General features: G+C 34.0%; 1 protein-coding gene across 5 annotated transcripts in view; it reads left to right on the top strand.

The window, feature by feature from the left end:
* The window catches only part of NRDE2 (NRDE-2, necessary for RNA interference, domain containing), a 31,634-nt gene that overhangs the window by 1,082 nt on the left and 15,358 nt on the right, over positions 1–15,194 (top strand). For 4 of the 5 annotated variants that reach the window (XR_009958593.1, XR_009958594.1, XM_062577470.1 and 1 more), the window contains exons 2-6: positions 5,948–6,056; positions 8,079–8,306; positions 9,955–10,104; positions 11,606–12,065; positions 12,263–12,665. Coding sequence is in view for 3 of the 5 variants with exons in the window: in XM_062577470.1 (XP_062433454.1) it covers positions 5,948–6,056; positions 8,079–8,306; positions 9,955–10,104; positions 11,606–12,065; positions 12,263–12,665 (1,350 nt within the window). In the remaining 2 variants the exon portion in view is untranslated. The remainder of the gene's footprint in view (positions 1–5,947; positions 6,057–8,078; positions 8,307–9,954; positions 10,105–11,605; positions 12,066–12,262; positions 12,666–15,194) is intronic. The other variant, XM_062577471.1, reaches the window with a different exon arrangement.

The raw sequence follows: 15,194 nt of genomic DNA, 5'->3' as shown, positions 1-15,194 counted from the left end.
TTTTTTAGACGGTTATGAGCAAGATTATGATTCAGTTTGTTTTGGCTATCATGTTTGCTTTCTAGCAAGCTATACTTTATTAAATGAAGAACCCTGTTTGCACTGTCCTACCAAACTCTAAGGTCTCCACTTAGTCATAACATTTATTTCTGTTGGGAGATGGCTTTTGGTTTGCAGTCCTCTAGCACCCTTATGTCTGTTTGTCATCTAGACCCCACAGCAAACAAAAATTACAATAGAACTATTTGTGTAAGCTGAATTTCCTGTGTATGTGGTCTGCTATCAGTACTGTGAATTTTTGAAGCCTTAGGAGTACAGGATGGTGGTTGCTTCTTCCCATGTCCTAACTAACCAGTTCTGGATTTTCCCCCAGATAGTATTGTAGCTGTTGGTACTCACCCTGCCAGTACAGTCATTTTAGCCATATTGGGGAACCTTTCTGGTAATGACACTTGGTGCAAGGAATAGTGGACATAATAAGATCATACACCACAGCTTTTAGGAAGAGAGGAGCTGCTGTGCCAAGCAGAGGTACAGTAAGACTTCTATAGCAGTGGAGACTTTTGCTTATAATTTAAAACTCTGGGAATTAAGCCTTTAGATTTGTTACGCAAATTCTATGTCACCACAGACCACCTGTCTGGAAGTTTAAGTTACAGAAAAAGAGGTTAAGACTGACTTCCAGATAGAGGTTCCAATTATTAGCTCTGTTTCTTGAGTTATTTTTTGGGTCCACTGGAGGCTCTTCATAAGAGTATTATTGACAGAACTTTAGGGAACATCACTTGTTCATTTTATGTTTTAGCCAATACTGTGCTTTGTTTTTAACTACCACATTTCCTTGTAAGTTATAAAAATTAAGTATTAACTTAGAACTGCATTTGTGGTGGCATATATCAAATTTCACACATTCAGCTTGTGAGAACTTGAGAACTTGACTGACAATTCTGGTATTTCTCTCTGATAGATGATTCTCAGAGCTGATATGAAGCCAAAGTCCACAAGAGACAGAGATTATGTTGTTTTTAACGTGATATGCAAAATTGAGGTGCCTTTTTCAATCATTCAGGGCTGTTTTGTAGTGTTATAAAATCTGAAGTAATAACATTCTGGCCAGATTTCATTCTTTTTATGTCTGTTCCTCTTACAAAATTTCTTAAACTATTTATAAATTAAGTGGTATCTGAAACAGAAGTACTGCTGCACACTTGCTATCTTAGTAGATTGCTGAGTTGCAGCCACCTCTAGAGTACAAAATAATCTCACATATGTTTCCTTACAATGACATTGTCAAGCTTAATTTGTTTTTGATGAGATAAATTACAAATTTATTAGTAGCGCTGATGAACAGAGCGATGGTAATAACTAGCTTCATTGATGGTAAGCATTATGCACAGCATTATTTACAGTCTGAACTATTCTATAGTTAGGATATCGGAATGGTTTTTACTGAAAGGAGATTTTCAGGATTCTGAAGAGCAGGAGAAGGTATTGCCTAACTCTTAAAAATTGCCTTTGTGGATGTGCACTGTAAATCTTTTTGGGCTTGGGAAGGTATACAAAGAATGCCACTGGACTGCTTCTGCTGTTGTACTCATGAATGCAGACAGTAGCGTAGAAATAAAGAATGCAGGCATTTTATTGCAAAAGATCTTTAAGAACGTAAATCTTGTCTCTGCAAATATTAAACTCTTCAGACATTTGACACGAAAAAATAGTTGAAAACAAAGTAGAAAATTTTAAAATTAAGAATGCATTTTAATGTTTGAAATATTTGTATCCAGCTAACTGATTCACTGGAGATTATTTACCAGGAGGTTTTGACTTGCCTGTTGTGTAATGGAGAAAAATGTTCAGCTCTTTACAAAGTATTAAGTCACTTTGATTAAATTGTTCAGAAAATACTGTAATTGGAGGATTCTAAACATTTCCCTGGTGTGTCCACAAAGGCATATTGACTGTGCTACAGGGGTTTGGCTCTTGCAGTATGATTCTTCAGTATTTTAAAAAGGCAATTTGATCTCATCTGCTCAGGTAGAACCAAGCTGCAGGCACAGCCAGGGGATTAATGTTTGACTCTGTTTCTCAAGGTCAGTTTTCCTTTGTTGAGGACCTAAAACAGTAATTGAGAATATCAAAAATATGCTTATGCTTACTGTTGTAAGCATATCGTACTAAGGTTAGCGGATGACTTCACCTGTGTAAGGAAATAACAAACTTTCAGGTAAACTTAAGCCAGAAACATATTTTAAAAGTTTGTTAATAGCAATTTATGCTGACAATACATGTTATTTTCCTATTTTTAAGACCAATTTCCTCTGGAAGTGAATCTTGCACGTGCTTGCTGTGTATCCCTCTGCCAGTCAACTTTCCAACATCTCTCCCTCAGGAGTTTTAGCTCTTCCATCAAATTTGTTGTGAGTGGGAGAGAGGAGTGGCAAAACTAAAGGAGGTCTGTGAAAATCTCCATTTGTTTAGAAAAAACAAATCTAAATAGCTTTTTTTTTCATAATTTTCCAATTTTTAAAGACTGAAATTTCTAGTCCTGCTAAGGATCTGTTTCTTCCTTTGGAAGTTCTTTGGAATTACAGTGCCTCAAGGTTAAGGCTTAAGGTTAAAAAATTTAACATATACTTTGGTATGCAAAATTTTCTTCCTAATTTTTTTTCTGCCCTGTCTCTTAAGTGTTTAAATTGTCAAGTAAAATAGAAAAATACACTTGTATGCATTAATCTTTGGAGGACCTAATATTATACTCTTGAAATCAATGAAAAGCCTATTTTGGCACCTACTGTGTTTTATAAGACTTTAAATCAAGGTCCTAAATATTAGGCATATCTTTGAAGTTTTTTGTAATGGTTTTGAAATTTTCAACTTTTGAATTCTGATTTTTGTCACCAACAACTTTGTATAATTTAATTATTTAACTTCGTTCTACTTTTGCTTAGTTTTTTTAAAAACATGTAAACTAGTGTTTTATTAAAAAGTGTTATGAGTATTAGTATTAATGTGTATAGGGTCAATTTGAGCTGTAATTCTTCATTCAAATCATATAAAAATATAAAACCTACCTTACAATACATACTTGTATTTCAGCCAAAATAAATGTTACTGAGAAATGAGTTATTACACATTACATAGGGAAACCATAATTTATTAAGAATAAAAAGTAGCTCTGAGGCTACAAGGAATACTTCTGTATCTGAAGGTTGTTATTAGAGATCTGGTCAAATACAAATTAAATATGTATAATACATCTTTGGAATTGGTGCAATGATTTTAAGGTGGTCTGTCTGGCTAATAAGTTCTAGTTTTGTTCTGTCAGGTCATATACTTTTACTTTAGTGATCCTGCCAAGCAGTAAGTATTTCTGTTTTGTTGTATATCTGAGTGATATTACACAAATCAGAAGAAAAACTTCTCTCTCTTTTTTTAAGAATATTAAAGTTCTTTATTTCTATAAATAAACAAAAGGTTGTATGCACAGATTGCTCTAGATTTACATATGTGCAACTAAACTCAATACTGGGTAATCTGGACCAATGTACTTGCTCTGACTTCATCTATATTTAAGGAAGACTAGAGTGCAACCAATGAAAAAATATTTCAGACATACAGTTTGCTCCTGTGTTCCTTTACACCACCACTTCATTATGAAAATGATTAGAAATAATTATATATATGGAAGATATATATATATATATATATATATATATATATATTTAAATCAGAATCACATTAGTCTCAGGTATAAGGCAGAACTCTGCGGAGTGACATTTGTTGAATTAATAACTTGAAATGATTATGCAGTTACCAAGTGTATGAATTTTTTGAATTTGTGTGTATTTTGAATTGGAATTTCTGCAGAATTACCTGTGAAAAATATTTTGATATCTCCTGGAAAGTACTAAATACAGTTCTTCTTAGAAATAATTCTGATTGTAGGTTGGTTCTTAATATATTCCTTACAGGAACTAAATAAGAAATTAGTACAACACTTCATTCCCCAATAGAGTGAATAATTCTTTTGACAGGTGAATCAGATATTGCCTGGAAATTATCCAGCATAAATCTCTTACCTTTAAGCTCACTGAATGCTTTGGAAAAATGCTCTGTGGTAGATTTACAGATTAAAAATCAAAGACACTTACTTAAAATGAGGGGTTCTGTGATAGGATAGATTATTTTACATTAAATTCAATTAAATAATGAATTTTTTTAAATGCTTTTAAATAGACAAGTAAGGATCATGGTTTTAAGTTCAATTTTAAGGATATTAATGCAAAATTAGATTAAAGTGTTTTCCTAGAGAACAAAATGATTATTGTGATGATCTGCAGTGAAGTATAGCGTTTGCCTTAGATATGTCCATTCTGGTTGCTGGGCAGAAGGATACAGAAACTATGCAGCTGAATTTTTATTTACTAGACTATATTATATGTTTTGATGAGTTGAAGAGTAATGCATGACAGTGTCCTATAGCATACTGGTTGGAGTACTTCTGGGAAGTGTCTTTTGGTCCTTGCCACTTCTCGTTCCTTGAATTGTGAGCTCTTTGCTGCACGCAGATCCAAGTTCACATGAGACGGGGAAGGTCACCCCCACCAAGGGCCCTGTATTCTCCGGCAGCTAGGCCAATCCCTTGGGAGACGAGGGCTGGAGCTTTGCTTGGTGATTCTTACTACTTGATGAGTTTAATGTACGGTAACAAACTGTTTTGCAGCCTGCTTCATTTTAAGTCCATTTGTGGAAAACGATTCAGGGACATGAGACAGAAGAATTTCGGTATGAAGAGGTGTTTCTGAAAGAAATACTTCCAAAGGAGGAGAGAGATTTGGCTTGGCAGGCAGTGAGTCCATGCTGTCTAAGGATTAGAGGTCAGTGTAGTCAAAAGCATGACAGGAAGATCACTGAGGCAAAGATGATTGTAAAGAACATGAGGAACAGGCAGGGAGACAGTTTATTCCTGTTGTTGTCTCCAGTGGTGTGGCACCTGAAGGGCTGCAGTTGAATTCTGTGCCTATGCTAAATAACCTTTCTTGTGACTGCAGAAAGCTTATTATAAACTATTCTAGAAATGAAATCTCTGTGAAAATTTTTGTAGATGTTTTAATATCAGTAAAATTATCAAAATCAAATTAGCAAAAAATACCTCTTCCATGCCCTATCAACATTTAGATGATGACCTAAAGGCTTCAGGTGTAGAAGTAAAATGTTAAATGCTAACTAATATATCAAAATTAATGTCAGTTAGTTTTTTTTTCTTTTTTGTGCTATGTAAAAAGATTAATGATATTTCAGTGGTTAGAGAACTGAGAATCTAGTGATATACTGTAACCTTGTAACCTTATATTAAAAAAATGATAGGGATACCCATTACTTATACGAATTCTCAATAAAATTGTGTTAAATATTTTCCATACAGGGAGTGAAGTATATTTTGTAATTTTTGTATATTTTTGTAACTTATTACATTATTAATGTAATAAGGTATAATGCATTCACTAACTACGTTTCTCCATTAATTAAGTCCTTCTGTAATTTCTTCAATTCTGTTGTCCAGATTGGGGTCTTTAAAAAAAACAAAATCTCCTCAGTATTCATGTTTACCATGTAAACTATGGCAGCAAATGAATCATCCTATCTCTTTCTGGTATGAGCTTCTAAATATGGTTTAGGGGGTTGTTTGTTTTATTTTATTTTTTTTTCATTTAAAGCTTAGATTGATGTCATGGGATGATTCTAATCTCCCAGTGTTTTACTTTGTTGAAATTCAGTAATTTGCTAAATTGGAAATTTCATGGGAATTTCCAAAATGCTAATCTATCACAAATGACTTAGTGACGTTTGCTGTGAATTTAGCTGTCTGCTAACTAGATGAATTTCCACCTTTTAGACAGCACAGCAGGCTACTTTGTATTTATCTCACATTTTTCTTTATCTGCAGAATTGGACTGGCTTAGTAACCCAAGCTTCTCAACAGAAGATGCACTATTACTGCATCAGCGCACTACAGAAACTGCAAAACTCACCCCTGAAAAATCACCACTAATAAGGTAGAATATATTTTATTATCTTTCTAAATAGCCTCATTCTTATTACCTGCCTATCTTTTGTTATATGTGATCAAATTCAGGAACTTTCAGTGCTGCTTTTCATTTCACTGTTCACTATTTAAAAGGCCTGAACTCAGTCATGTATAACAGTATGAATAATGCTTCCATGTCCTTTAACTTAAAATAATGAGAGATTATACTTACATAATTACATTCCCATTTTCTTTTTTGCACAGCTGCATTTAAATCATTGTTAGTTTGACAGGGAGAGGGAACTGAATGATCATGATTCTTCATCACTTTTGAATGTCCTAAGTGACCCTTGAAATAACATAAAGATTAAGTATCATCTTTGTGATTTCTCTCTGAAAACCAGTTCAATCGGCCATTTTGCAGTCAAGTATAGGAAATTTTTTACTTTTCTAAAACTAGCTGAATATGTGAATTAATGAAATATTGCATATATAAAGTTGTGCAGCAGCACAGAACATACTGATCACTGAAGTGGCTGGTTATATTCTTTTACAAAAATGAGCTTTAAGCAGGCAAGCTAACTGAAGAACTGGTTGTATTATGCAACCTTCACTAGGTGTTATACTCTACATATCTAGACTATAACTAAGACTTAATAATTAATGGCATCAAGTTTCAGCTGCAAAGTTTGGAACCTTAATTAGATAAATTTGTATCAAATAAAGCCTATTTACGTTGACTGTTGCTTGTAGTGAGAGAAAATATTTTTGTAATAAAAATCACAACTGAATACAACTTCCATATGCCTCTTGTGTTTACATATACATATATTGTGTGAATGAATTTTTTTAATCAGTCATTTATTTTTCTTTAAATATATTCAAGTTTTTAGTATTATAAAACTAAGAAATTCAAAAATTACCCTTTAAGTGGAATGTTATATAAAAACACTTCAATCTTTGAAAAGGAATTTGTCAAAAGTGTACAGAGAAATGTTTGATTTCTCTTTTTGTCTATTACTAGCATACACTCTCAGTTCAATTAAAAGTAGTAATTCCACAATGTTGGGTATAGGGCAGGGTTGTTCATTTATTGTAAGACATGCTGATCGCTTCTCCTGTGGCATCTTTATTCCTAGTACATTTAAACAAAGACACTGGTTTATGCAAGACTGTCTGTGGATGTGCTGGGCTTCTGAAACAATGCATTTTCTTTTGCTAGTGTATTACAAATGTTGAGCCTTGCCACTCCTTTTCTTTACTGAAATATTCCTGAAAATTTCAGACACTGTTTAAAATGAGTTTCTGTCTTAGTTAATGGGTTAGTTATATTGACTCTTAAGCAAAGACATCCATCATTCCAGCTGATCATTATTATGAGAGTGTAGGTAACGCATACAATGAAATGCATACTTTTTTGCGAAAAGTAACTGTTCTTTTTCTTTGACTTTTTGATAAGTTAGTTGTCTGTTATATAATGTTTGTTGTTACATTATTATATGATAGCATGAATGCTGTAGTCACTCAGACTGGTTCCTTAAGAGATAAGATTTGAATATTTAGTCTGAAAATGGGTTTAAAATACATTTTCAATATTTCTTAGTAAATCATAAAGAATCAGGGAAAAAGAATGCAGACACTTGCGTTTTTTCTTTTGCAGGTTACCCTCAAAGATTTCTGATCTTTCTAACTTGGCCAGACTTGGCTTAGCAAAGTTGTTAGGAACTCCTACCAGCTCAGGTTGAAAATCAAGTTGTCCTCTAATTTGGTGACAATAACAGCTGGATATTTATGCAGTTCACACATCAAAATGTCTTCAACAGTTAGAACTTTTTAGTACTGGTAGTCAATAATTCCAGAATCTGAAAAAATAAAGATGATTTTCATTTAATGCAGTTTTATATCCCATGCGTAGTATGTGTTACTGTTAACTCTCCAAAAATATAGGGGGAATCAAGGTAAAGGGTAAAATGACTGCAAGCTTTCTTAAGGTGTTTTTTTTTAATAGTTTTACTACTTAAGTATTTAAGGATTTCTTTTTTTTTCCAAGCAGGAATACTTCAAGATCAGATCTGTCAGGGGAAAGTGATACAGATGAGACTCTAAACAAGACAAGTAAGAGAAGAAAAAAGAAAAAGAAAAAGCATCATCAACATAGGAAAACAAAAAGGAAAACCAGAGGGGATTCCAGTAGCAGTGAATCAGACCTTGACTCTAAGTGCATCAAGGACAAAGTCACAGGACGTGGCAGAAATCGTGAAAAAGAAGCAGCAGTAAAGTATGTACTTATTAGTATAGTGCCAGATGTAAATTCAGTGTGTTCTTCTATCGGTCTCTTCAACTTAGTGCATTAATTTTTTCTAAGCTTTGTGTAGTAAAGCTGTGTTCAAAGCAATAAAACTGAAACTAGAAACACTTGTTCAGTCATTTCTGAAAAATTATGACTAAAATATGCGGTGAAGTATTGTTCTTCAGGACAAAACAGGGAATGGCAATAATGAAACATTTTTTAAAGACCTATAGAGTCTTGTTTTGAGTATTTTGTAAGCTTCTGGTTTCCTTTCATGGGCCTTTGATTAGCTGAAAGAGTTTGGAGAGGGATTGTATTTAATATTGTTCTTCATTAATATGAAAGACTTAAAAGGCAATTATATTTGCCTTGTAATAAATAACAACTTCCTCTTCACAGTTAGTTTCCTTTTTCTTCCCTATTAAGGCAAAGTTATATTAATTTAACATTATTTTCTATTACATCCAACCTTTAGCCATTTTTTTGATATATGCTGTGTGCTTCGTATGTTGTATTCATGTGACATGTAAATGGCTATTTGAGTGTCTGAAATTGTTTTATTTGATTTACTTTGTTAATTCCAGGAACTCTAAGATATATAACTAGTGGAGATGTCATTTTTATATGGAATAAGGAAATATATTTCTAGTGACCAGTGAGGCCTTTGAGCAAAAAAAGAGGTTGTATGAATGCACTGAGTGTTCCAATTTCCCATATGTAGCTCTGCATTTTTTTTTCCTTCTCTTGAATTTTGATCATCTCATTCAAAGTGTCCCAGTCTAGATGCAGATTCATGGAAATTCTCATCCACTTTCCGTATAGGTCACCTTTCCCTGTTTTTCATCATGTTTGCGTATTTGAGCAGCCGTTTTGCCTTTCTCTGGTTCCCTAGTTCTTGATATTTGTTTAGTATCAGCAGCTTTGGCTGTGATTCGCAGCACTGCTGCTGCTCCTGGGGAAGGAGTGAGAATTTAGTGGCACTGAGAAGTTGTTGTTACAGCTGGGAGTACTTCAGGCTGGCCTGGACTTCACCCTGGTTTTGTGCTTTTCCCAAGGTAGATTCACAAGGAGTTGAGACTACAGGCTCACAGGAAGGTATTTATGCCCAGGGCTGATAACATTGTTTCCTTGTGGAACAGGGAAGCTGTAGTACTCTTTGGAACCTGAGCCACAAATCTCTGTAAGTGCAGTATGTCATGTGAAATTTTAGAAAGCTTCTCAAAACTATAAAACTCGACTGCGTATTTGGAACATGAATTCAGATGAGGAGTTCAAAGTATCCTATAGTTCTTAGGCAGATGGCAAATTCTGCTTAAATAATTTCTTTAACTATAATCTATAACCACTTTCTACTTCGTACCTGTGCATTTGATAAAAAGATTAGGCTTACCATTTTAGATTATAGTTTACCAACCAATTAATTGGTTAAACCTGGTTATTGCCTTAATAATCTTGGAAGTCGTGGAAATGCAAATAGTCTCTTTAGTGTATTTCCAGTTTGTCAACAAGCGAATAACTTTGCAAAAATAGTTCATGTACAATGACTTTGAGTAAATTACTATGAACTACAGAAATGCAATACTTTCTGGTTTTGTAAATGCTGAAATATTTACAAAATATTTCTCCTTTTCTTCAGTCTAGATGATAAAACATCAAATCTTACTAGCAATCGCTTTATTTGGCTTGATGATATCCAGGCTTTCACAGCAGAAACGTTCAGAATAGACAAGAAATCAGATCCTGCAAACTGGGCCTACAAATCTCTGTATCGAGGGGACATAGCAAGGTATAATATGTTGGTTTGTACTTGGACTCAAGCTATCTCAAGATTCATTAACTTCAGTCTGATTGTGAAAAGTTTAAAATTCAGATTTTTGTGTTGAAGATGAGAGAATAAGAGCGACAATAACAAATATCTGAGTAGCTTAGGTCAGAATGTAACTTTATATTAGATGGAAATACTTTGAAAGTCAAAAGATCCCATGAAATAATAAAGTGCATCACCTTCATTTTTCTAGAAGTATTTTCTATGTAGTAGCCTATGGGTGTGTGAACTTACAGAACTGCCATTTGGAGATGGCAGTATGGGACAGATCAGAAAGCATGGATTTGAGGTCAGAAATCCCAGATTCTGTTCTAGCTAATATCTGGGCAACTACACTTTCTGATCTCTTTATTGAGCTATTTGTGTCTAAAAGGGAAAATGAAGATAAAAGTTTCACACTGTATTTGTGAGATTTAATAACTTACGCGGTTAAAGATCCTTGCGTGAAGGTGCAAATACTTTTTTAGCAAATGATTTGGTGTTAGATCACTCGAAGTGTTTACTCAAAAAGTATATTTCTTGCATAAGTTGCTCTATTTCAATTGATAATAGATGAAATTACGTATTTAACATCCTTGGTGGGATACAGTATTATTATTCTTCAGAGCACATATCCATGCAGTAACAGAGAAGCCCATCTAAGGGAACGTGCAGTTGGCTTATGTATTATTTGTGCCCACCTTTTTCTTGATATTCTTAAGGAAAAAATGTTTTGTTTATGTTTAAAATGTAATTACTTGAGGAGGGGATATTTATGGGGCTTACTTTGGTAGTGTATATACCTTTGCAGTGAAATAGCCTGGTTACAGTTCATTCCAATTTCGTGCCACCTTCAGATTCACCTATTGTTTGAGATAGAAAGTGTTACTTTAGAATGCACATCTCTGTTTCGGTCACTGAAATTACATTTTTGGTGATATTTTCATTTGTCAGTCCTTAGGATTACTGTGGACTTTCTCTTCGCTCTTATTCTGAACTCTCTCTCTTTGTCTTCCTCTCAGTTCCCCTTTCTCCCCCCCTTATTGGCATATAAGATAGATAGAAGCTTACATAAAAATGTATTACAGGACTGAACTACTGGTGTCTGATCAATCAATTTAAGCTAATTAATCTAAATAGAAGCCCTAAATGATATTATGTCTATTGTGCTTTCTCCAAGTTTATCTAAATGACAAGAATGGCTTAAAATTATAGGAAGAAAAAAATATTTTTCCTATGCTAACATATTGTTTAAGTCAGAGGAAACATACTATGATACTAAAAATTCTGATGATACTTAAAAAAAATAATAAATAATTGGTGCATGCCTTAAGATAAGACGTTGTTCTTACATTCTGAAGCTCTACGTGTACATTATGCGGGTCAATTTGAATTTAAATACTCCATTCAATCTTTCTTTTGAAAAGAAGGTATCTTTTCTAAGGTGTATTTTAAAAGATTTAACTGTATTTTTCCATATAAGATATAAAAGGAAAGGAGAGTCCTGTCTTGGCATAGATGTGAAGAAACAGTGTATAACTTGGACCAGTTCTGCGTCAGAAAAGAAGCGATCACAGAGGCAACCTGAGCGCTATTTTACAAAGAACAATGTGAAGATGCTGAACACAGATGGGATTCCTGTTTACAATTCCTGTTCTCCATCTGACCCCGCTGCCTATATACCAGTTTCCCAAATAGAAACTGACGATCCTCCTGACACAACAGAAGTAAATCCTCTTGGGGTTTATGATCCCTCTACTACAATGTGGCTGCAAGGAAAAGGGTGCAAGGGTACAGACCTTGAGCCTGTGAAGGAGCAGGTGTTCCAAGAGCCTGGGCTAAATACTAACTCCATTCTAATGTCAAAAGTGGAAGAGCATAACAAGAAGGTCAGAGAAAACCCAAGAGATATTCATGCTTGGATGGAGTTTGTTTCCTTTCAGGTATGTTTCTGATAGACCTGGTTACTCATGATGTAATAAATACAAGAACATTCTATTGTACTTTCCTTTGTTTAGAACTATGTATCTTTATGGATAAAGAATGAGCTGTTGATTCATTTTCACAAGTAACAACGTTCTTCTAGTGATCCTACTAATGATTCTTCCTAATGCTGTCATAATTTTTGTTTTATTTTAAGGATGAATTAATGAGAGGACCTAGCCCTTATGTGAGTAAGGGAGAACAGGAAGTAAGAAGAAAATCACTGAAGTTAATCTTGGAAAAGAAACTAGCTATTTTAGAGAGGGCTATTGAAAGCAATCCAAGTAATGTTGATCTGAAACTCGCCAGGCTGAAGCTTTGCACCGAGTTCTGGGAACCACCAGCTTTGATCAAAGAATGGCAGAAGCTAATTTTCTTACATCCCAATAATCCAGACCTGTGGAAGAAGTATCTCCTGTTCTGTCAAAGTCAGTTCAGTACCTTTTCTGTTTCAAAAATCAATAGTCTCTATGGAAAATGTTTGACTACATTGGCAGCTGTACGTGATGGTAGTATGGTATCACATCCACTGCTGCCTGGCACAGAAGAAGCTATGTTAGGTAAGATTCTTTTTATTTATTTCATGTTAGGATCAAAAAGCTCTTCATAGGAGTTGACTGCCTTCTCTATAAGAAAAGATTTTCCTCTGTATTATGTGAGATTTTTATTCTCAAGATGTTTGGCATCCTGATTATTTAGCTGAGAGTTAAAGCAATTATTCCAACCAAATATGGATATAGCAGAGGCTTTCCTTCCCCAGGAGAGTTTGTGATATAACATTTGGTAAAGTCTAATGTGGTGCTGCACCATTTACAGTACAAATGTCAAGGCTAGAGAATTGTAGCCAACACCAGGGAGAGGTGCTTTTATCTTTGAAAAATTATTAAAAATAATGATTGGCTTGTGAAAGAAACAATTATCTCTTGTTCAGAAGTTTAATACTTAATCTGGAAAAGAGAAGGGTAATGGAAAGTCTGATGTGAAATTTCCTTGAAAATCTCTGTCAGTAGATTCAGAGTTGTAAACTGTAGTACTGTGTGATGATCTCTTTTTGTATTTATTGCATACATGTATTTACAATTTATATTTTATTATATAATTATCCCTGGAAGGAAAATAAGTCAGATGGTTAGGATGCTGGACTGCATCCAGGGAAGAAATCGGTTCGTGCTCAGTTCTGGTACAAGTTTTAGATTGATTTGAAGCCAAACAACTTAAGTTAAATGAACTGAAGTAGAATAGGTTATCTACCTCAAAGGATCATTGTGATTATTAATCTATAAAAACACTAAGGGGGAAAACATTGGTGTCACCATGAGTATGGATTTTTTTGGAGTATGGGTATAGTTCACCTTTCTTCATATGTGCTGTGCAGTTTGAGCTATAATATCTATTATGCAATATCCAGTCTGGACTTAAAGACTGAGTTGCTGGGTTACCAGTTAATTTCAAGTCAGATCTCTTACGGTGTTCATTCGATTCATCTTGGATCAAATGCTGAAAAACGTGCTATAAAGGAAAAATCTTGTGCTTGCAGGTAGAGATTGGACTGCCTCTAATTAATTCTACCTTCTCTGATTTCTGACACTTAAGTCACTCCCTACACCAACCACAGTGAACGTTTCTCAAGACAAATGTATTATTGAGCCTTTATTTCTCAGACAAGAGGGATATTCGCGTGCGTTTGTTTTTCTCTTCACAGAACATAGTTGGCTTGCTTAAATACTGATTTTCTGTAGGATCCATATTTGATAGAGTTTTCAGAAAACTTGTTTTGTTTCTTAACAGTGTATAGGTTGAAATGTGCATGTACTTTTGTTTCTGTTCACTCTTACTTTCTTGTTGTATGTTAACACTACAATGATTTATTTACACACATTTTTGTATTTTTTTGTTTAGAATTCAAATAGTAGGAATGGGGAAACTTCTGTTGGTCTCTTATTTTTTTTTTAATACCTCAACTATCTATAATTCTTGGGCTAAATTTGAACTGATCGTGTCCTTTTACTGATTAGGAAAATTACCAAATTTTCCACTCAAATATATGATGTGTTTCACAAATTATGAAAGGAATAGTATTGTAAATGCATGGTAGGCTTGTATCTTCAATCTTTAACAAAGTGTAAGAGCCAATTTTAAGTAGTGGTGGACTATGCCATCTAGTGTTTGATACACTATTATATACTTGGAAACTTATGGATGGTTTTAAAAACATGAAATTTGAGAAAGCAAGTAAAAATTGTTTAAAAAGTCTAGATCGGTTTTTATTTCATAATTTTTGAGATATAAATTTTAATATTTGAATTTACTAGATTCTGTTATTGTAAAGTAAATAGCAAAATTTGAGAATGATTATTTTTCTATGGAAAAGCATTGTACTTTTCAAATTAGAGCTACTGCTTGGGGATAAAAATCCTTATCTGTTAGGTCAGTTCAGCTGTAGAAGTGTCACAGCATTGTGGACTGAATGAACAATGCATTCATGCTGTTTTCAGCTTCTGCCATCAATTAAATGCTGTTCTTTACATTTCTTCAAATGTAGCTGCGTTCAGTTCTATCATGCAGAAGATCAGTTGCTTCAATTATTTTTAATTTCAGTTTGGGAGCAAGTACTGAGAGGATATTATTCATTCACACTAATTAACATTATCTATTGGAAGGTAAGAAACTAGGAGAGGACAAAATTTTCAATGGCAAGTAGATACTGAAATTGGTGGGGAAGGTGTCTAAACTAGTTAAAACACTTTGCAAGATTCTGTTAACACTTATGTCTACTTTTTGTTATTTAAATATCTTTGAAAATCTCCCTGATTCTTGGTAATCAGAGGAAAAACAGTTCGCTTGCAGGAAATGCTAGCAAAATGCCTAGTTCATATGTTCCAGTTGAATTCAAACTGTTATGCTTATACTTCTGACCTAAATCTGCGTACAGAGTAAAAGGAGTAGAAGATTTGCCATTTGCTGTATAAACAATAAAATGACTGTCACAATCAGTTGATGCTAACTTACGTATGTTGTTACATGTGTGTACCTATGCACTTAAATTTTCCTGGTTGGCAAAAAAAGCCTCAAAACACAAAGCATTTTGT

The sequence above is a fragment of the Rhea pennata genome, chromosome 5 (genome assembly GCF_028389875.1).
Source record: "Rhea pennata isolate bPtePen1 chromosome 5, bPtePen1.pri, whole genome shotgun sequence".
NCBI lineage: Eukaryota > Metazoa > Chordata > Aves > Rheiformes > Rheidae > Rhea > Rhea pennata.
Note: the sequence above shows the minus strand (reverse complement) of the source record. Positions and strands in the feature narration are given on the sequence as shown.